The following is a 24108-nucleotide window of genomic DNA, read 5'->3' as shown; positions in this document are numbered from 1 at the left end:
GCTGCAGTAGTTGCTATAATATAGCAGTCTCATAAATCACATGCTACACTATAGGAAGTATGCCATTAACTTGTCCACTTCCAGGACTGGTTATATAATGTGCCAGTACTTATATAAAATTAAAGTTTTGAGTCCTTTGCTCTAAAGTTATTATTGCAGGTTGCAAGATAGCATTAAGCCAAGCACCAAGGCACTTTGGCGTTTGAGACACTGTGTAACTACAGATTGCACACCTATGAAGCTCTGCCCACACAAAGCAGTCAGGAACCTTATTTAAAAGATGAAACATTGGGGTGGACAGTCAAGATAATAGTGGCCATCAACACAGTGGGGCTAGGGATCTTCTCCAAGGAGCCTGACCCAGGGAGGTTTCTCAGGGAGACACAAGGTGGAGGATGAGCCTGCAGAGCATACAGTATCTCCAAAATAGCTAAACAAAGGCAGGCTTATGGGAAGAACCTTTAAAAAAAATTTCATGGAATTGGAAAAAAGATGGAATGGAATGGTGAAGAGAAGTGTAACTAGTGACACTGCAGCTGTGACAACAACAGGGTTCAATCCCAGACTGCCTGGGGGTTTGGGCCACCACCCAGCCTGCCATGCCACCTTGCTGCCTGCTAAGTCAGTGCTGCCACTCGACCTGCATGCCCAGACTGGAGCATGAAGTCTGCTTCTGCTGCCTGCTTTACTGCTTGCCCGACTGGGAGGAGAACTCAGGGTAAGGCACTGCCTATGGCCAGCAAACATGATGGTTGTGCCAGGGTGCCAGCAGGGTGGCCGATGCCCAGGGCAAGGTGATGTACAGCAGCCTGGAGCTCCTGCAGGTCCTGCTCCTGGACATACTGCCCAACCACACTGACTCTGAACGACTAGATATCTGAGATGAAGAATGGTTCATTTTCTTGATTAAGTCTCCTGAAAGTCTGTGCTCCTGCTGGAGGCCATGCTGATGTCTGTGCATTACCAAGGTTGATGTCCATGGTTTGTGTTGCTGCCAGAGGCCATGTTGATATCTGTGGTCTGTGCTGCTGCTGAAGGCCATGCTGATGTCCATGATCCATGCTAACCCTGCAGCCTATGTTGATGTCTATGGTCCATGTTGAGACCATGCTGATACGCGTGATCTGTGCTGCCACTGGCTATTATGGGCAAGGAAGTTTTGTTTTCAGTGCTCTCAGTGACTGGAGACTCATAACTGAGAATCAGAAACATTGAAGGCTTCTGTAACAACCTTATTCCTATACCCCCCAAAAGAAAGTTTAGGCAGGAAGCTACTGAAGATAGTTCTTTAAAACTGTGATAAAGTATAGCTTCTGGCAAGGGGGCTGGAGAAGGACTAAGTGTTCTTTAAGGGGTTGGCCACTGGGAGTCTGACCGTGCCCCAATGAGTATATGGGCAACACAAATTGGACTTGGTGGGTTTTGGGGGGAGGGGATTGGGAAACAAGGATGGAAACACCTGGGAGGAATGGGAAATGAGTGTGATGGGGTACATTGTACAAAATTTCCAGATAAATATATATTTATAAATATTTATAAATATTATGTTGAGGGGAAAAAAGATGAAGCATTGAAGAGTTTGTCAGTGCTCAGAACTATCATTGGTATCTTCTGTTTTGTTATATTCATTATTAAATTGAACTACTTTTAGAATGCTTGCTTTTGCATGGAATTATCCATCTGTTATCTACAGGTTATCCACCAGAATTTTAGTGTTTTTTAGTGCTTATTGTTTATAAACCACAGACTTTTATTTTTATAAAAGTTTAAATGATTATTAGAATCTCTTTAATCTCACTCCCTGTAGCCCTTTTGTAAAAATTAGGTACACATAGATTAGGATTTATTTCTTGATAATCCTTAGTACTGTGTTGATATCTGACTTTAAATTGAATAAATGAAGAGAAACATTTTCAAAAAGAAAAAGTGTGCTTGGTAAATTTTGAAACTGTTTGTACCTAGAGATGGATGTTAGTATTTGGATGTTGGTACTGGCCAGCTGACAGTACTAGAGAGTGCTGTGCAGGCAGCAAAGGGAGAAAGTCACCAAAGGTCATTTGTAATTCTTTTGTGTGAGTTAGTGACTGGAGAGGAAGGTGGATAGTGGTATTTCTCATTGTTTTTAACAGCCCTTTAATCAGATAGAGTGCAAAATAGTCTTTCCCTATTTGTTTTATTTGCTTTCAACATTATAAACTTCCTTTCTCAACAGAATTTACGTTTTTTAGATAGTTGAATGTTTTTTTTCTTTATGGATCTTGTTTTGTAAAATGTTAGAAACAAATAATTTCCAAACAAGTAGAAAATGACACTTCTCTTATCTACAGGACTTGTGTAAGAGCTGTCGTCATATATGGGGGAACGCAGTTCGGGCATTCAATTCGACAGATAGTACAAGGCTGTAATGTATTGTGCGCTACTCCAGGGAGGCTGATGGATATCATAGGTAAAGAAAAGGTAAGCTATAGTTACTTTATAGAAAAGGAATGAGAGATGTGTTTCCTAGAGGGCACCGTTCATGTTTTGGTTCTAGCAGGTGCTTTGAATTCATTTTCACAATTGTCACTATAATCCTAATAAAAAAAGTATTTCCCATATTATACTTGGGTAAAAAACTTCCTGAGATTATTTGAAAAGTCTTTAGTTATCTCTAGTCGATAAGTTAGGGATAGAATCTGGATCCGATTCCAGTAAATTTTTTTACATGGAAGAAAATGCAATGAATACTTTCATATAGTGTCATATGTGTTTTGGTGAATTAGTCTTTTCTAAGACATATTCTTTGGGGCTTCAGAAACCTTCTCTTCTATTAAAGCATGTGAATGGTAGTAATGTTAATTTTAATTTTGTTAAAGTTGTTAATTTTCTAAGTCTTTTAAGAAAAAAAATTAGGGCTATATATTTATTTGGGAAAAATCTCATACCCAGTTATTATTACATCTCTTAATGCTCAGAGTTCATGTTAATGAACTGTAGTTGATTATTTTGTGTTCTCTAAAGGAGGTACTTAAAACAGGTTGTTTTGATAGATGTACCTTAAAAAATTATTAAAAGTAGTTAGGGAAATCAATGTTAGATTTTTACTAACCATCTTTGTAGTATCAAAGTCACTTGTAGTTTCAGGACAGCCAGAATTACATTAAAGAGACCCTATCTCCAATATATATTATATATATATATATAAAAGATATATTATATATATCTTTTTCAGTATTTCCTGTTGTTAGATTTTTTCCTACATCAAAGAGTTTGATTTCATCATATAATACACTACGAATTCATGCTGTGTATACAAGTTAACTATTACATATATGTGACTATGTATATTTTAAAATAAAAAATTAGTTCCACATTTATCCATGTTTCAAACTACATATGAGTAGTACCAAATAGGTTAGACACTGGAGATAATAGAACATTCAAGTAATTCTGTAAGTTCTAGGATAAAGTATCACTGTATATATTTTAGGATCTTTTAAACTTATAAAGTATTTTATATATTAATAAAAGTTTAGATCAGCTATATCAGTATTATCTATGATGAAACTAACAGTTGTCGTCATTGTATGCCTTGTCTTTCTATGTATTAGGTAGGCTTTCTGTTGCTGTGATAAAACACCATGACCAAAATTAAGTTGGGTAGGAAAGGGTTCCATATCACAGTCCATCATTAAAGGAAATTAGGGCAGGAACTCAAAGCATAGCAGGAATTTGGAGTTAGGAACCTGAAGCTGAGGCCATGGAGGAATGCTGGTTACTGGCTTGCTTTCTCCTTATGACTTGCTCATTCTGCTTCATTATAGCAATACAAGACCAGCAGACCAGAGGTGGCATCATATGCTGTGAGCTGGGCCCTCCAATGTAGATTATTAATAAAAAAGAAAATGCACCCCAGGCCAGTTTGATGAAGAAATTTTTTCAACTGAGTCTCCCTTCTCGGATGATTCTAGCTTTTTATATCAAGTTGACATAAATAGCCCCTAAGAGTACTTTAAACAGTTGAAATTGTGGAGCATATTTTGGCATAATGTAAACTCGTATGCATTTTCTGTTCTTATCTTTGAAAATATCCTTAAAGATTGGTCTCAAACAAGTCAAGTACTTGGTTTTGGATGAAGCTGATCGAATGTTGGATATGGGTTTTGGACCAGAGATGAAGAAGTTAATTTCTTGTCCAGGAATGCCATCAAAGGAACAACGCCAAACCCTTTTATTCAGTGCAACGTTTCCAGAAGAAATCCAGAGGTAAATATTTACCTTCTCCAAAACAAAGGTGTGCGTGGTAGTGTGTGCCTTTGGTCCCAACACTAGGAGACAGAGAAAGATGAATCTCTGAGTTCAAGACCAGCCAGGGTTACATAGTGACACTGTCTCAAAATTAATTAATTACTTTAGGGGTAGGTAGAGTGCCTGTCATATAAGTATGAAGACCTAAGTTTGACCCTCAGCACACATGAACAATGCTGGCTTGTTAATCCAGTCCTGAGGAGGCAGAGACAGGCAAATCCCTGTAGCCTATTAATCAGGTCCCAGATTTCAGTAAGAAACCCTGTCTCAGAAAACAAGGAGACTTCCCCCTATCAGTGGACTGGGGAGGGGCATGGGAGGAGAAGAGGGAGAGAGGGTGGGGTTAGGAGATGAGGGAGGGGGCTACAGCTGGGATACAAAGTGAATAAATTGAAATAAATAAAAAATAAATTAAAAAGAGAATTTTAAAAAAAGACTGGAAAAAAGAAAACAAGGTTGACCTCTGACCTCCAAATGCACAACCACACACAAACATGCAAATGTATGGACATAAGAACATACCTGCATGTACACATACTCATAATAACATAGCGATATACCAAGTAAAAGCAATGTGAATATTCTGATTTTAGATACTTAAATTGCTTCTTTAAAAGAACTTTATACATCCACTGCAGAAGTAGGTATATGCTTTAAAGTTCACTATTTTTTTTCAACTTTTATTCCTGATTTTTCATTATGATCACAGCTTCTTTCCCCTCCCTCCCCCCGTGTGTGTGTGTGTGTGTGTGTGTGTGTGTGTGTGTGTGTATAGCTGGGAATTAATAAGTGTAATAAGTGTTTACTAAATAGTTATCGCACTATGCCTTATTTTTAATTTTAGATGTATAGGATCTAAGATAATTGGACTTTGGGAGAAAGTTCATATACCAATTACTGATAGATACGTGGGAATCATACTGTGTGACCTGTGGTTCTGTGAATTCAGAGACTGCAGTGACACATCCTTCATAGGACGGCAGCTTCTCCCAGCCAGTCCATCACTTGACACGGAGAGCTTAAAGAGTCTAGGCAGTGCTTGTTTGTCTGATGAAACATTTCTCTTTGAGAACTAGGAACTCTCTTCCTCCCCATCTAAGAGGAAGAGGTCAGGAAGCACAGATTTTCCAAGTGTACTGATTATTGGGGGAATAATGGTGATGATAGGCGCTGGCTTGCACGCGGTGTAAAGACTCCTGTTGTGTTGTTGGACAGCAAGGTGCTCCATGGCTGCTCTTTTCACAGAGAGCACAGTTCGTGGAGGCCTGCAGGCTGTAGGTAGTATACTACTCTGATACAAGTAGTACACACTGTCAGTAGTGACACTTGAGGATTTTTTATGGGTCATTTGCATATTAACCTTGGATAAACAGATCTCTTGATTTAAAATTATTTACATGTTTCTAGAGTCAGTTTTTATTTTTAAAAAGTGATTTGTTAATGATTGTATTGTATTTTACATTTGAGATGAAGTGTCTTCGTTCCTACCAGTGCTGATAATGTGAAGTAGATATTAACCTAGCCAATTAGCAGATAATATTTCTGCTGCTGTCTCTTCTCAGATTTTCTACAAAATAGGAAAGTATTTTTATGTTGGCCACCCAAAATGATTCATGTATGCTACTATCAATAGTGGTATTTGTGGCTCTTTTATGAGTTATATTTGATGATTAACCTTGGATATACATGATAAATAGAAGACCTTGATTTTAAATTATTTACATTTTGTTTCTAGATTGATTTTTATTTTTAAAAATAATTAAAATTAATATATGCATACTATGTTTACATCATTCCCTCCTTCGCTCTCAAATTCAAGGCCTCTTTTTTTTATTACTGTTAGGTACACATTGTGTCTCTTCCCACCACCCCCTCACACACACATGTGTATGTATTAGGGCTATCTACTTAGGATTGGGTAGTTAATAAGGAACTCTTTTTGGGGAGAAGATTCGTTCTCCTTCTCTTAGCAGTCATTAAAAGCACACATCTAGGTGTGGAGCCTTGTTGGAGTTACCCCGTCTAAACTGGCACGTCAACTGATGGTGTCATTGTTGAGGTCTTGTTTAGGCAGCTATATTGAAACTTGCTGGGGATAGTTTCCTTGACATGTACAGAGCTTGACAGCACACAGCCCTTTGGCTTTAGAATCCCCAATGTTTTTTCCCCCAATATTTCCTAAGCCTTAGTTGTAGGAGTTATTTTGTAAATTTATCAATTGGGGCTGGGAAACCCCATGGACAGTTTTCTGTAGTTTGACCAGTTGTGTCTGTCTATAATGGTCTTTTCCTGCTGCATAAAGAAGCTTCTTTGGTGGTGACTGAGAGCCACATCTGTAAGATAAGTATTTAGAATGCAGCTAGAAATTATATTGGTTTAGTAAAGAGGCAAATAGTAAGGTTTCTCTAGGTTTTGGCTTCCTTGTTGAAAATCAAGTGTCCATTGGTATGTGGGTTTATTTCTGGGCTTTCAATCCATTTTCATTGATCCGCCTGTTTTTATGCCAATACCATGCAGTTTTTATTTTTGTTGCTCTGTAGTACAGCTTGAAATCTGGGGTAGTGATAGCTCCAGAAGTTCTTTTATTGTTCAGGATTGTTTTTGCTATCCTGGGTTTTTTTATTTTTGAAATCAAGTTAAGAATTCCTCTCTTAAAATCTTTAAAGGATTGTGTTGGAAATTTGATGAGTTGGGAATTACATTGAATCTGTAGATTGCTTTTGGTAAGATAGACATTTTACTATGTTAATCTTAGTGATCCATAAGCATGAGAGATCTTTCCCTTTTCTGATAAATTCTTCAGTTTCTTTCTTCAGAGACTTGAAGTTCTGTCATACAGGTCTTTCGCTTGCTTGGTTAGAGTTACACAAAGATATTTGTGGCTATTGTGAAGGGTGTTGTATCCCTAATTTCTTTCTCAGCTCATTTATTGCATGTTTAAAGAAGGGCTACTGATTTTTTTTTTTTGCATTAATTTTGTATCTGGCCACTTTGTTGGAAGTGTTCATCAACCTTAGTAGTTCTCTGGTAGAATTTTGGGGGTCACTTAGTTTATTATCCTGTCATCTGCAAATAGTGATGCTTTAACTTCTTTCCCAGTTTGTATCTCCTTGTTCTCCTTTAGTTGTCTTATTACTCTAGCTAGAACTTCAGCAAATACTATATTGAATAGATTGAGAGATAATGGGCGACCTTGTCTTGTCCCCGATTTTAGTGGACCTGCTCTTAGTCTCTCTCCATTTAGTTTGATGCTGGGCTATTGGCTTGCTGTGTGTTGCCTTTATTGAGTTTAGGCATGCTCCTTGTGTTTCTGGTCTCTCCAGTACTTTTAACATGGAGGGGTGTTGGATTTTGTCAAAGGCTTTTTAGCACCTAATGAGATGATGATGTGGTTTGGTTGTTTTTTTTTTTTGTTTTGTTTTGTTTTTTAATTTCAGTTTGTTTATATATTGGTTTCCATTTCCAGGGATGGATTTTCGTATATTGAACCAGCCCTTCTCCTAGAGCCAAACTAAGGTTCAACCAGAAACCTGTTTAATCAGTGTAAAAACAGTGCTACTAGATAGGAAACTGTAGGGGAATAAAATTTTTCAGAGTTTAAGCTTAGATAAAACCTGCTCAGAATGGTTTTTATATACTAAAACTAAGAGTATCTGGTGTCAGGAACTTCTTCATGAGCCAGATTGTAGGCCATTGTCTATTCAGACTGCACTTCTGTAGAATGCCAAAGTCTTTGCCAGAGGCATTCAGTTGTTCTCCCTCTTTCATGTCTGACATGACCTTTGCCATGCTGCTTTGCAATCTGCAGTGGAAGACACTCTTGCTCTGTGTTACTATCCAGGATCTGCGTTTCTCCAGGTTTCGACTGTTCACTATTGAACTTGAGTGTTTTCCACAACCTTTTGAAGTGGGTGAGCTCCACCATTTTGATTATTTCAGAGAAGAGGGTAATTGCTTCATGGGTTTTCTGATTTACCATCTTAAAATCAATAATCTTTTTCTCATTCACATTTCTGAGTCAGTGTAGTCTTCATTCCATTGGCTTCCACTTCTACCTGTAACCCAAAGTTATTCTTATACACATTATCTCTTTTGTCAACCACAGACTATTTGGTGGAGTATTTTTTCTTACAAACAAGTTAGTGGTGACTCTTGTTGAAGTCCATAATTGAATTTACTTTCCTCTTTAATTCTCTTTCCTTACATGGACTAAAAGTATCATAGTATTTTAAAGCCAAAATACTTGAATCATGGTAGTTCCTCTTTCACATTCCTTAATTTTCTGTTTTTGAAAAATAATTCAGATTGACAACTATTTAAAAATTACTCAAATCAGAGGAGGGGGGGCTGTGATTGGGATATAAAATGAATGAATGGAGAGAGGGACGGATAGACGGACAGAGAGACAGATAAATGAAATGACTCAAATCTAAGTTTCTTTACTTGCTCCTGTGGATCAAACCTAAAACTTTTTGAAAGTGCTTCTACATGGATTTCATTTTATCCATTTCCTGCCCATTTCTCATGTGGAAGAAACTATAGAAAGCACTGCACATATCTTTGAGTTAATATCTGTGCAGTAAATGGCAACAATTCTAATGCAGAATTAAAAAATTATATATTTTTACTACCTGAGGGTGATACCACTATATTCATCTCTGTGCTCTCAATACCATAAATGCCTAAGCAAGTGAAGGGGTCAAAGATACTAAGAATTTCAGTTGCCTGGGAGAGAGGGTGTTAACTCTTAAAGGAGGTATATTAAAAAGTAATCTTCAGAAAATATATGCTTACAATATTACAATATGTAATAACGTTATATAGAGCGATTAGGTTGTATTTATTAATGAATGTATACACATACATATATGCGTTAGGTAACAATAATTAAAAAGAAATCATAAATTTGAAAAGGAGAAAGGAAGAGGAGCATATGGGAGATTATGGAGGGAGGAAAAGGAAGGAGGAAATGATATAATTTCAAAAATTAAAAAAAAATTGGAGGAAACTAAAAAGCAATGTTTTGCTTTTATGGCAAGAGAATAGATAAGAAGAAAAATAAACAGTAATTTATCTACATCTTGGGTATGCTGAGTCTGAGCTATTTTTTTTTCCGATTTTTATTTTTTTATTTTTTTCAATGCAGTTTATTCAGGAACATTGAACAATCCTCGGACCCCGGGGAAAGCCAGCCCACAGCTTAAATAGCCTCTGGGTAGCCAACCCAGGCGTGCCACGGGGGCAATGCAGATAGGTCCACATACATGGAAGCAAGCCAGATCCTCAGCCTTAGCCAAATATGGAGTTGTTCGTGACAGAGAGCACTCACCATCGGGAAGGTGGAAGGCGGAAACCAGCTCCATCTTTAACTGAGCTATTTTTTGACACTCAAAAAACCAACTAGAAAATAATTCTGCACAAGCTTCTGTTACCTCTTTTACTTAAACGTAAAAGCTCAGCTACCTTAATTGGTAATGTCCCCCATAGTTGTGCTTGTAGATGCTGTGAGGCAGCTCCATTCAGTTGCATACTGGTAGTAAATTATTGTGTGTCAAAGTGTTGATCCTTTCAACTTTTGGGCAACCTTACACAACCTTCCATGGCCCTTAGGTCTCATCTTTATGTATGTATTGTGACATGAAAAACATTGACCTGAACCCTATATCTTACAGAGGGCTAATATCCAACTTAAGTTAAATACAAATAAACCAAGTAATCCAACTTAAAATGGGGTACAGAGCTAAACAGAGAATTCTCAATAGAGGAATATTGAATGACAGAGAAACACTTAAAGAAATGTTCAACATCCTTAGTCATCAGTGAGATGCAAATCAAAACCACCCTGAGATTTCACCTTTCACCCATCAGAATGGCTAAGATCAAAAACCCAAGTGACAGTACATTCTGGAGAGAATGTGGAGAAAGGGGAACCTTCCTCCATTGCTGGTGGGAATGTAAACTTGTACACCACTTTGGAAATCAATTTGGCGCTTTCTCAGACAATTAGGAATAGTGCTTCCTCAAGATCCAGCTATACCTCTCCTAGACATATATCCAAAAGATACTCAAGTACACAACAAGGGCATTTGCAGCTCTATGTTCATAGCAGCTCTATTCATAATAGCCAGAAGCTGGAAACAACCCAGATGTTCCTCAATGGAGGAATGTGTGCAGAAATTGTGGTACATTTACACAATGGAATACTACTCAGCTATTAAAAACAAGGAAATCATGAAATTTGCAGGCAAGTGGTGGGAGCTAGAAAAGTTCATCTTGAGTGAGGTATCCTAGGAACAGAAAGACACATGTGGTATATACTCACTTATCTGTACACCTAAAGAAGCTAAGCAATAAGGAAGACCCTAGAGAAGATGCCCAGTCCTCATTCAGAAAGGCAAACATGATAGACATTGGAAGCAGGAGAAGACTGGGAACAGGACAGAAGCCTAGCACAGAGGGCCTCTGAAAGACTACAGATGGGGAGGTATCAAAGCAGAGGCTGAGACTCATAGCAGAATGCATGGAATTTTATGAAAGAATGGGAAGATAGAAAGATCCAAAGGGGACAGGTCTCCACAAGGAGACCAGCAGAGCCAAAAATAATCTGGGGCCAGGGGTCCTGCAGAAACAGATACTCCAACCAAGGACAATGCATGGAGAGGACCTTAAACCCCTGCACAGGTGTAGCTCATAGGCTCAGTCTCCAAGTGGGTTCCCTAGTAATGGGAGCAGGGACTTTCCCTGGCATGAACTCAGTGGCTGGCTCCCTTATCACCTCCCCTGGGGGGTGCAGTCTTGCCAGGCCACAGAGGAAGACTGTGCAACCTGTCCTGAGGAGACCTGATAGGCTAGGGTCAGATGGAAGGGGAGGAGGACCTCCCCTATAAGTGGACTAGAAGAGGGACATAGAGGGAAAAGAGGAAGGGGGTGGGATTGGGAGGAGAGGGGGCTGCAGCTGAGGTACAAATTGAATATATTGTAATAATTGATTAAAAAGAAACATTGACCTGTAATCTGGTTTATTCATAATCATTTATTTAAAGAAGAGTAACAGGTAATATTTCTGAAAACAAATCAAGCAATAACATTTATTCCTAAGTGTTGAGATTAGAATTGTGCTTTAGGCTTAAATTTCAGTTATTCCTTCCCGCTTTCCCTTCCTCCCTTTTATGAGACAGGGTCTCGTATATCCCAGGCTGGCCTCAAGCTCACTGTGTGGATAAGGATGATCTTGAACTTCTAGGGCTCATCCTGCCTCTATCTCTTGAGTGCTCAGATTATAGGCATGTACCTCCATAACATGGTTTATGTGGTGTTGGCAATCAAACATAGCGTTCTGTACATGCTAAAGGAGCACTCTAATAATTGAACTATTCCAGTTCACTTTTTAATCTAAAAATTCTGTTTGTTATAGTCAGCATTATAGTTCACATTTTTATTGTTATATATACATTTTATATAACTGAATAAACATAATTTACTGGAAATTTTTGTGTACATAATTTGACACACACACACAAAAAACTTAACATTTTATCCTAATCTTTGAAAATAATACTTGGATGATAATTTACCACTGTTCCATGTTGCTGTCTAGTTAATATGAGATGATATTAACAGGAATAAAATATGAGCACTAGTTGGAAAAGGGTAAGCTAGAGTAATATTTTTTTCTTTTAAGGTTGGCTGGGGAGTTCTTAAAGTCCAATTATTTGTTTGTTGCTGTTGGACAAGTCGGAGGAGCATGCAGAGATGTTCAGCAGACCATTCTTCAAGTTGGCCAGTATTCAAAAAGAGAAAAACTTGTCGAGATTCTACGAAATATAGGTACCTTACTTTAATATAATTATTTTGTCATGATTTTGAATTTTAAAATAATTCTTATTTGTGTAATTGCCATTGTTTTGTGTAACTTTTAATAAATCCTATTCTGTAAATCTTTATAGATGACTATTACTTAGTTTTTATATAAATTACATACAAACTTTTATCTCTATAAAAGTTGAATATAGAAAGTATTTCAGATTAATTTAACAATATTTTGTTAAAATCTATTTTAGCAGAAGTATGTGTGTGTATATATATATATTACATACACATTTCTAATATATATTAGAAAATTAGAAAGGCTTCATAGTAACACATGTTTTTATAACTGTAACTATTGAGTTCATGTGTGCTTCGTCATGCTTTCATGAAACTAACGCAGACAGATTGTGAGTTTGAGGCCAGCCTCTGGCTCTACATAGCAAGATCCAGTCTTCAATGGAAAAACAACTCGATTTTGTATTTCAGGTTCCTCATTTCTTGCCTACTAGTGAGTCTTTCCATTTTTATAGATTTAAAGTGTTTTGGAGCTAGAGGGAACTTGGAAAATCTAATTCTGTCTTTTATATTACCCATGAGAAATTTTTTTTTCTGCCTTCAGATTATTTTTGATCTAATTTTGATTGATTTTGTTTGTTTCCAGCAACCTTATTTTGAGCAGGAAATAATTAGTATGGTTATCTTTTTTAATTTATTAATTCAATTTACATCTCTGTCGTAGGCCCCTTCCTCCTGACCTTCGAGTTTCACCCTCCCATATCCCCTCTGCCCTAGTCCTCAGATTAGGGAAGCCCCTGCCTACCCAGATACCCCAGCTTATCTATTCACATGAGGACTGAGTTTATTTTCCTTCCCTGTGGCCTTGTAGGGAAGTCTCATCAAGGAGAATTGATCAAAACACAGGCAACATAGTCTGTCAGAGATATACCCTATTCCTGTATCTAGTGGGCAGACTGAAGCCTAAGAAGTCCATTGGACTTGTCTTCTTGGGGTCTGTGCATTGTAGTATGTGTTTCCTATACTGTATGGCTAAAACTGGCTTATAATTGAGTATATAGCATGTGTGTCTTTCTGGGTCTGTATTACCTCACTCAGTATTATCTTTTCTAGTTCCATCCATATTCCTGCAAATTTCATGATTTTAATTGCTGAGTAGTATTGTATTGTGTAAATGTACCACAGTTTCTTTTTCCATTCTGTGGTTGAGGGACAATCTGTGGTTGTTTCCAGCTTCTATGAACATGGTTGAGCAAATGTCCTTGTTGTATGGTGAAGTATCATTGGGGGAAAGCCCAGGAGTGGTATAGCTGGGTTTTGAGATATGGCTATTCCTAGTTTTCTGAGAAAGTGTCAGATTGATTTTTAAAATGATTGTGCAAGTTTGCACTCCCACCAGAAATGGAACAGTGTTCCTTTTTCTCCACATCCTCACCAGTATGTGCTGTCACTTGAGTTTTTGATCTTAGCCATTCTGACAGATGTAAGATAGAATCTCAGAGTCATTTTGGTTTGCATTTTCCTGATGACTAAGGATGTTGAACATTTCTTTAAGTGCTTCTCCACCATTCAAGATTCCTTTGTTGAAAATTCTGTGTTTAGAGGGCTAATATCCAAAATATATAAAGAACTCAAGAAGTTAAAAAGCAACAAATCAAGTAATCCAATTAAAAGTGGGGTACAGAGCTAAACAGAGAATTCTCAGTAGAGGAATATTGGATGGCAGAGAATCAAAGAAATGTTCAACATCCTTAGTCGTCAGGGAAATACAAATCAAAATGATCCTAAGAATGGCTAAGATCAAAAACTCAATTGACAATACATGCTGGAGAGGATGGGGAGAAAGGGGAAACCTTCTGCATGGCTGGTGGGAATGTAAACTTGTACAACCACTTTGGAAATTAATCTGGCGCTATCTCAGACAAGTAAGAATAGTGCTTCCTCAAGATCCAGCTATAGCACTCCTGAGCATATATACAAAATATGCTCAAGTATTCAACAAGGACATTTGCTCAACCATGTTGGTAGCAGCTTTATTCGTGATAGCCAAGAGCTGGAAACAACCCAGATGTCGCTCAATTGAGGAATGCATACAGAAATTGTGGTACATTACACAATGGAATACTACTCGGCAATTAAAAACAAGGAAACCTATATACTCACTTATAAGTGGATACTAGACCTATAAGATAGGATAAACATACTGAAATCTGTACACCTAAAGAAGATAAACAAGAAAGAGATTACAGGGTAAGATGATTAATCCTCACTTAGAAAGACAAATGCGGTGGACATTGGAAGTAGGAGAAAACAAGAAACGGGACGGGAGCTTACCATAGAGGGCCTCTGAAAGACTCTACATAGCAGTGTATCAAAGCAGATGCTGAGGCTCAATAACCAAACCTTGGGCAGAGTGCAGGGAATCATGTGAAAGAAGGAAGAGTTAGTAAGACCTGGAGAGGATGGGAGCACCAAAAGGATCAAATATATATGGGTCCAGGGGTCTTTTCTGAGACAGATTCTCCAACCAAGGACCATGCATGGATATAACTTAGAACCCCTGCTCAGACATAGCCCATGGCAGCTCAGCATCCAAGTCGGTTTCCCTAGTAAGGAGAACAGGGACTGTCTCTGACATGAACTCAATGGCTAGCTCTTTGACCCCCAGCCCCCGAGGAAGGAGCAGCCTTGGTAGGCCGCAGAGGAGGATATTGCAGCCAGTCCTGATGAGACCTGATAAACTAGGGTTATATGGAAGGGGAGGAGGACCTCCTCTGTCAGTGGATTTAGGGACAGGGAAGGAGGGTGGGGTTGGGAGGGAATGAGGGGGGTGCTACAGCTGGGATACAAAGTAAATAACCTGTAATTAATATAAAAAATTAAAATTATTAATAAAAAAACAAGGAAATCATGAAATTTGCAGGCAAGTGGTAGGAACTAGAAAAGATCATCCTGAGTGAGATATCCCAGAAGCAGAAAGACACACATGATATATACTCACTTATAAGTAAGTATAAGTGAGACATATAATATAGGATAATCATACTAAAATCTCTACACCTAAAGAAGCTAAGTAAGAAGGAGAACCCTGGATAAGATGATCAATCCTCATTCAGAAAGGCAAATGGGATAGACACTGAAAGAGGGTGAAAACAAGGAACAAGACAGCCTACCACAGAGGGCCTCCCACCAGGGTGTTAAAGCAGACGCAGAGACTGATAGCCAAACTTTGGGCAGAGTGCAGGGAATCTTATGGAAGAAGGGGGAGATAGAAAAGACCTGGAGGGGACAGGAGATCCACAAGGAGACCAATAGAGCCAAAAAATCTGGGCTCAGGGGTCTTTTCTGAGACTGATACTCCAACCAAGGACCACATATGGAGATAAGCAAGAACCCCTACACTGTTGTAGCTGTACACTGTCAAGAACCCCATGAAAGCTCAGTTTCCAAGTGAGTTCCCTAATAAGGGGAACAGGGACTGTCTCTTTGACCGCGGTCCTTTGACTGCCCACCCCTGATAGGGGGGTGTGGGGCAGCCTTACCAGTCCAAAGAGGAAGACAATGAAGCCAGTCCTGATGAGGCCAGATAGCTAGAGTCAGATGGAAGGGGAGGAGAATAGCCACCTCCCCTATCAGTAGACTGGGGAAGGGGCATGGGAAGAGGAGAGGGAGAGAGGGAGGGATTAGGAGGGATAAGGCAAGGAGCTATAGCTGGGATACAAAGTGAATAAATTGGAATAAGAAATTAAAAAACAAAAACCTAGTGAGGCATCCAGAACATCTCTAGAATGTTCCTAGTTACCCTGTCTATGTCAGCACCCATTTCTCCTATAGGGGCTCCACAGGCATTTTGCAAATGTAATCTCTATCCCTTCTAAGCTTGCGTTGTCGTACTCCACCCCATATTTGTGAAGTTTGTGGGCGAGAACAAAACCATGTGTTTATGTTTCTGATTGATTTTTATCACTAAACCCATGATTGTGATGTCTGTTAAAAATTATGTAAAAGCAGGGGAAAAAAGAAAATTCTTTGTGTGTAGCTCTGTATCCCATTTTTTAAATTGGATTATTTGGTTTGTTGGTATTCTATTTCTGAAGTTCTTTATGTATTCAGGATATTAGCCCTTTGTCAGATGTAGGGTTGGTGAAGATCTTTTCTCAATCTGTAGACTGCCGTTTTTATTGATAGTGTCCATTGCTTTACAGAAGCTTTTTCATTTCAAGAGGTCCCATTTATTAATTGTAGATCTTAGAGCCTGAGCTGTTGGTGTTGTGTTCAGGAAGTTGTCTTTAGTGTCGGTGAGTTCAAGGCTTTTACCTACTTTCTCCTCTAGGAGATTTTATGTTGAAGTCTTTGGTCCACTTGGACTTGAGTTTTGTGCAGGGTGATAAATATGGATCTATTTGCATTTTTCTACATGATCATCTTATTAGATGCAGAAAAGGCCTTTGACCCCTTCATAATAAAGGTTTTGTAAAGATCAGGGAAACAAGCTTCATACCCAATGAAGACTATACACAGCAAGCCAATAGCCAACATCAAACTAAATGAAGAGAAACTCAAAGCAATCCCACTAAAATCAGGGACAAGACAAGGTTGCCCACTCTCTCCATATCTATTCAATGTAGTACTAGAAATTGTAGCTAGAGCAGTAAGACAACGAAAGATGATCAAAGGGATACAAACAGGAAAGGAAGAACTCAAAGTACCACTATTTGCAGATGATATGATAAAATACATAAGTGACCCCAGAAATTCCACCAGAGAACTCCTACAGCTGATAAACTCCTTGTGTCTGGATACAAGATTAATTAAAAAAAATCAGTAGCCCTCCTGTATTCAAATGACAAATGGGCTGAGGAAAAAAATTAGTAAAACAACACACTTCACTGTAGCCACAAATAATATAAAGTGTCTAGGGCTAACTCTAACCAAGGGAAGTCAAAGATTTATACAACAAGAATATCAAGTCTCTGAAGAAAGAAATTGAAGATACCAGAAAATGGGAAGATCTCCTGTGCACATGGATCGGTAGGATTAACCTAGTAAAAAATGGCTATCCTACCAAAAGCATCTATAGATTCAGTGCAGTCCCCATCAGAATAACACAGTTTTTCACAGACTTTGAAAGAACAATTCTAAACTTCATATGGAAAAACAAAACAAACCCAAATAGCAAAAACAATCCAATGCAATAATAGAACTTCCGGAAGTATCTCCATCCTTGACCTCAAGCTGCACTACAGAGCAGCAGTACTAAAAGCTTCATGATACTGGCATAGAAATAGGCTGATTGATCAGTAGAATCAAACTGAAAACCCAGAAAAAAAACCCACACACCAATGGACGGTCACCTTGATGTCTGCTTAATGCTGTACTTTGCCTCCTCCTTTATTCTTCTAGTTTACTAATTCTGTTCCAGTTTGAATTTCAGTGTTGAGGCAGAGAAATGAGAAGTCAAGACGTCAGTTGTAATAATAAGGAAAAGCTAGAAATGTGAGTTAGTAAGCACTGAAAGGCTTTGATCTTCACTTTCCCAGGTTTCTTTGTTTTAATTTATTTTTAGAGATAATCTTACCATAAAGCTCCGAATGCCATAGACTTCTGTGTAGACCAGGCTGTTCTGGAATGTGAGGTGATGATTGTCCTGCCTCTTCTTACGAGACGGGGTTACAGGCTTGACCCATCATGCTGTGCTCTCGTTTGTGCTGGTTTATGAAAACGTATTACCCTTTTCTCTTCTTCCTCTATTATCTCTCTTCCTTCTAGCCCTACCTCCCATCTGCCTGTCTGTTCTTGGTGATCTTGTCTCAACTTCCAGAGTGCTATGACCTACAAGTGTGCTTCACAATACCCAGCCAAGAAAAATTTGGAAAATAAAATACTTATTTTGAGATGAACAGCTTCATCAGAGGTTTCCTAACACTAATAGCATATAAAAATGGGAAGCTAGTTGTTGCTCACATAACATTTCAATAGTTTCAAATATTAACACAGTTAATGCTCAGTGAATTGACAGTGAGAGCAGGGGCTTTGTTTTTATTCTCAGTGTCTAGAATAGTGACAGGGCAACTATTAAATACTCGTAATATATGAAGTGAACTGACAGGGAGGTAGGAAAGAGTGATTATGAGCAGCAAAATTTCTTCCTTGTAGTAAGGCTTAGATATCTTAATATCTTTCCTTGTCAGCATTTTATAGAGTAATCCCTTCTATAGAATAATCTCTGCCAGAAAGTATTTATGTCCGTAATCTCTAGTAATCTAGCATAGTAATCTATGCTAGAAAGTAAATACTATTTAATGAGTTAAGCCTCAGGATAAGGCTGTCATTTAACTTTGTTTCATGTTTTGGCAATGAAAGGATTTGAATAATGGATTGAATTAAGGAATGAAAGGATTTGAATTGGAACATAGAGTTTAGCCTCCCAGGGTCGTATGCCGGTAGTGTAAATATCTTGACCAATCTAGGCAGAAATGAAAGATGGGATTATTTTCAGAACTACTGAGAGATGACAGGCAGTTAATTATATTTGCTTAAAAAAAGTTTTTAAAAATCTATCTAATAGGGAAGAAGTTGTCTCTTTGTTGACATTCATCCATTCAGGAAATACTCTTTCCAGTCCAGGTGCTAGCAGTACAATTGTGGATGAGACAACATTCCTCCTTTTTTATTTTTTATTTTTTGCATAATTTTGTACTTTGGATGTTAATAATTTTGTTGTTTTATAGGTGATGAAAGAACTATGGTTTTTGTTGAAACCAAGAAAAAAGCAGATTTCATTGCAACTTTTCTTTGTCAAGAAAAAATATCAACTACAAGTATTCATGGGTAAGTGCATTAATAAGATTTTCTATTAAAAATAACTTTGATGGGGCTGGAGAGATGGCTCAGCAGTTAAGAGCACCAAAAAGCACTGGCTGTTCTTCCAGAAAACCCAGGTTCAATTCTCAGCACCCACATGGCAACTCACAACTATCTGTACCTTCGGTTCAAGGGGATCTTGACACCTTCACGCAGACATGCATTAGGCAAACACCATTGTAAATAAAATAAAAATAATTTAAAAATAACTTTGGTTTTATATTTAAAAAGCATGCACATGAAATGTGTTGGCAGTGACAAACTGCATATATAGATCATATCACCTAGTTGAGACAGGGTCTTAGTTTGTATCTGTATACTCACTCTATGATGTTGGCACAAATGAAATAGCTTAGTGACCCATTTTCTCAGACCATGTGTCCATCATTAAGAAATATGTGGTTATTGTCATTTTGTGATTATAGTACTAGGATTAGGATTCATGATTCCAATCTCAACTGTTAACTTTTTTTTTTTTCTTCTTGCATCAGGGAACTGAATTAACAGCCAGGAGTTGTTCTTCATCATTTTAAAAAAATATGGATTATTTTAGTATGCTTATGTATGTGCCCAGTGCTGTGTGCATGTGGAGGTCAGAGAACAACTTTTCTGAATTGGTTCTCTCCTTCTACATGAGTTGCAGAGATAGAATTCAAATTAATAGGCTTGAGATAAGCACCTTTACTGGCTGAGTCCCTGGCCCTTCTTTATTTTTATTGGAACTTTGTTTTTATAGGTAGGGACAGGCAAGCTAAAAGTGTGTCTTAACTCTTCATGAATGGGAACTTGTCAAGAGAGGTCCTTAATGTCTCTGGCTCTTCGGTTTAAATTGTTTCTTATGCTGAATTTAATCTTTCTGATGTCTGGCTTTTTTAAGTTGGAATGCTGAAAGAGGCACACTAACACCAATTTTTTGGTTTTACTAGAAGATCTAAAATAATTTTTGAATGTGTAAAACTCTGGAATTGTACTTTAAGAACTTTTTTTTAGTAATAGTCCTTTTGTCAGGAATAGAAATGACAATTCTATTACTAGAATTTATATTCTGGCCCTGTTAGCTGTTGCTTACCCCATCTGCTAATCGGGGTGGTGGTTCCAGTGAAAGACTGAGCATAAAGTGGTGTCTGGGGAAGGGGAAATCACCTGATGTGTGGAAAGTGGGCATTAATAGTAAGTGCTGTCATTTTTACTTTTAAAAATATACTGCTTGATGAATTTTAATAAATCCCTCAAAAGTGGCTCTAATGCAAACTTTTTTTTTTTTTTAAGTGATCGGGAACAGAGGGAGAGAGAGCAAGCTCTTGGAGATTTTCGCTGTGGAAAGTGCCCAGTTCTTGTTGCTACTTCAGTAGCTGCCAGAGGGCTCGATATTGAAAATGTTCAGCATGTTATCAATTTTGATCTTCCTTCTACCATTGATGAATATGTTCATCGAATTGGCCGTACTGGGCGTTGTGGAAATACTGGCAGAGCGATTTCTTTTTTTGATACTGAATCTGATAATCACTTAGCACAGCCTCTAGTTAAAGTACTATCAGATGTAAGTTTAAACAATTTTTAACTTTAAATATTTAATATTGAATAGCTCTTTGTTGTTAAGAAATGTTTCACAGTTTTGAGCTTTCATGTTGCATAAGAAATTTTTATTTTCTCAAGGCTCAACAGGATGTTCCTGCATGGTTAGAAGAAATTGCCTTTAGCACATATGTGCCTCCCGGCTTCAATAATAGCACAAGAGGAACTGTGTTTGCATCTGTTGACACTAGGAAGGTTAGTTGAGAAGCATTAAGAAATTAATTTCTAATTACTTTTTGACCATGTGCTTGATTCTATGAGTAATGCTGTTTAATTAATCTAAAACTATCATTTTAATTACACACACATATGTTTATAGTTGAACACCCCAGTTCCTTTAGCTAATATTTGTTGGGTTCTTCTGAACTTTCTGAGAATGCTTTAATTTTGACCACATTATTAATACAAAATGCTAGATCTGTAGACCAACAAGTCTTACTGAAATGCCAGGGTTTTTCACAGTAAATCTTGGTACAGAAGAGTGTTCTAATCAAATATTTATGCCTATTTGAAGTATATGGTTAACTTTTCTGCTCTCTAAAACCCAGTGATTTATCTAGGTATAGTGGCTCACGCCTGTAATCCCAGTACTCGGGAAGCACAGGCAGATCTCTGTAAATTCGAGGTCAGCGTGGTCAATGAGTCCAGGACAGCCAGGGCTACAGGAGGAAAACAATAAAAGAAACGAAAAAACCCTCAATAATTTGAAAAATCATTTTCTTGAGTTATGTTGTACAATTTAGACATCACAGGTTTCTATGGACCCTTTTTTCAAGTTCATTACATGTTTGGGGTAGCCGAGGTAGAAAATGGGAGTCTCTGCTATCAATCTGGATAATACAACATTAGGGCTGTCATAACTTGTTTCTTTCATTTTTCTTTCCTTTTTTTTTTTTTTTTCTTTTTTTTTTTAAAGAATTACCAGGGCAAGAACACTTTGAATACAACAGGGATTTCTTCTTCACAAGCTCCCAATCCAGTCGATGATGAGTCATGGGATTAAAGCAAACAAACATACTTCAAGTCTGATAGTTTTGATGCACAGAAGAAAAACAGTTTTTATTTTTAAATTTTTAGCTGAAGTGTGAAGCCTGATATTCTTATATATCCTGTTTGTCTGTTCTTACTCCCAACCCTGAAAATTAACCAGCTTCATTGATTAGTTATGTGAAGTGCTGAAAGTTACAACATTGCAGTTACTGATACAAATGGTGTTAACTGGAAATATTAAAGCATTCTAAATGTTTTGTTTATTTCTAGTATATTCTTCAGAAAGTTAAGACATGTTTCATGTCTAAGTGCTAAGTCTTAGTATAGTGTTTATGGTCCTATAAAACAAGCAATAGGATATACTATACTCTTGGTTAATAATTGGGTCTAATTTCTACTTGATCCTTTAAAAGAATGGTGTGTTGGTACAATGTGATAACATGATTTTCATGAAACAGTGGCGGCTGAAGCCTTTCAAAGTTACTTGATTTTTACATCATCAGACATGTAATGAAAAAAGTTCAGTTTGCAATGTGAGCTCTGTACTTGATGGTATGACAAATGCTTGCTTTTATAATATACAGATTTTCCTTGGAAATAAAAGATGAAACACATTTCCCCCTAAGTTTTCCAACAGCATTTTCATTTTTCTTGTGGCATATTACAGTTCCTAGCTTTCATATTTGGAAATTTTCTATCTTGTGAAATCAATGCAGTGAGCAAGAAGTTTTAAACAAATCAAATATTAATGTGTAACAACCATTAATACCAAGATGTTGTAATGAAAATTAGTCTTAGAATAATAACCCACTTATCAACAAACGCGGTACTTCAGCTTAATCATAATTTTTTTATGTTTTACAGTTAGTAAGGGAAAGAATCCTGTAATTTTCATTCATTACGTACCTTGAGTTTACCTGCTCCATGACATATTAAAAAATAATCCATGTAAACTTTCAAAATGCAAATACCTTGTATCCTAATTTTTAAAAGCTCAGAATACAAAATACAGAATTTTAAAGATCTTTTTAGTTAGGAATTAAGGTTGATTTGAAGCTCCAAGGACAGAAATACAAAGAAGGATAGATTGGCTAAAAATGTATTGGGCATATAGAAAAAGAATAAAAACTTGACTGTGACCACTTGAATTATCGGTGTATGGTTTTTTATGTGTGGATATGTAGGAATGCTGATGAGTAATTCAGTATCACAGGCAGCTCAAATAGGGAAGTTCAAATAAAAATCTGGAAAACATTTCACTTTATAATCTCACTTCTTAGAAACACTAAATGAATGAAGATGTTTGAATTATTCGCAACATCTGTGTGTTTTAATTTTCTCTTTTAATGTGTTTGCAAATGCTTGTCTAGTTTTTTCATCACTCAGTCTTAGTCACAGCTATCTGATTGCTTTCTGAGTTTGCAATTTTGCTTAATTTATAAAATTACTATAATTAGCATCTTTGAAATAAATATAAGGTTTTTAACTATACATAATCCCACCACATCACAAACTAACTGTGAGTCTTCCTATGTTCATCTCTAGGTATAGGTTTGAATAATTTCCTTAAAAATTATAATTAGGAAATAAGATGCTGTAAGAATTGTTTATAATAGTATTCTTCTGTTCCTCTTTTTTTCAAAATTCCCATCCCCATTTCATAATAACTACCTTTAACAGTTTCTCGCTGTTGCCTTTATATATTCATACATAGTTTTGACCTGCAATGCTAATTTTGACATTAGGATAGAGTTCATTTCTCTTGAATTCACCGTAAAAGTATATTTTGTGAGATGATATTAAAGGTGCCCTTTCTCTTGTCTTTTTTTTTTTTTTTTTACATAACAGACTAAACTGTATATTTACATTTCCAGACACTTGCATTCCATTCTGTATCCATGTTCTGCCTTGAATCTATTGATTGATTAAAAAAAAAAAGAAGTAGCCAATATTTATATTGTACCTATGCAGATATCCATGAGGTGGCCCAATTAGTGGCCTGACCACTAATGGCTTCACCATTTTCCTAGTTTTATGACTTTTATTTGTATCTGAGGAGAGATAGATAATTGTTGACGCCAAATGGAAATTGTTCACAACTATTCCAGAGCAAACTTGCCTTACATATGGCTCAGATTTGAGAACTCTGTTTACAACAAATTATCTTTTTTTTTTCCATCATATTACCTAGGAGGCTCAAATATTCCATAACAGATCTTCTATTTTATAACAATGAGTAGACCTTTTAATTCTAGGAGGTGCTCAGTATGCTTTCAAGAATGTCTTTTTTGGGAGAGGGTGTCTATGAGTGATGGTTAAGTTATTTCTTAGATATTTTCCTCCTAAATTTTTCTGTTTTTTTTTTTTTGAAGCATCTGTTGGCTCCCATAACTATTTAGCTCTTTGCAGCCTTTCTTTTTTTCTTTCTTTTTTTCCTTTCTTTCTTACTTTCTTCCTCCCTTCCTTTCTTTTCTCTTTTCTTTTTTTTCTTTTTTGCTTGTTTTTATGTTGTGGTAGTTTTTGTTGTCTTTCAAGGCAAATCTACAGGCCTAAAGAAGCTAAACACTA

The 24108-nt window shown here is 37.1% G+C and overlaps 1 protein-coding gene across 1 annotated transcript in view; it reads left to right on the top strand.

Annotated features, from left to right (window-relative positions):
- The window catches only part of Ddx4 (DEAD-box helicase 4), a 59795-nt gene extending 37129 nt beyond the window's left edge, over nucleotides 1-22666 (top strand). The window contains exons 15-21 of the mRNA XM_060386153.1: nucleotides 2328-2457; nucleotides 4079-4245; nucleotides 11969-12114; nucleotides 18843-18942; nucleotides 20245-20515; nucleotides 20632-20745; nucleotides 21467-22666. Coding sequence (XP_060242136.1) covers nucleotides 2328-2457; nucleotides 4079-4245; nucleotides 11969-12114; nucleotides 18843-18942; nucleotides 20245-20515; nucleotides 20632-20745; nucleotides 21467-21553 — 1015 coding nt within the window. The 3' untranslated portion in view covers nucleotides 21554-22666. The remainder of the gene's footprint in view (nucleotides 1-2327; nucleotides 2458-4078; nucleotides 4246-11968; nucleotides 12115-18842; nucleotides 18943-20244; nucleotides 20516-20631; nucleotides 20746-21466) is intronic.
- The last annotated feature ends 1442 nt before the right edge of the window (nucleotides 22667-24108 follow it).

This window comes from Meriones unguiculatus, chromosome 6 (genome assembly GCF_030254825.1).
Source record: "Meriones unguiculatus strain TT.TT164.6M chromosome 6, Bangor_MerUng_6.1, whole genome shotgun sequence".
Classification (NCBI taxonomy): Eukaryota; Metazoa; Chordata; class Mammalia; order Rodentia; family Muridae; genus Meriones; species Meriones unguiculatus.
The sequence above is the reverse complement of the archived record's forward strand: the minus strand, read 5'-3'. Positions and strand labels throughout refer to the sequence as shown.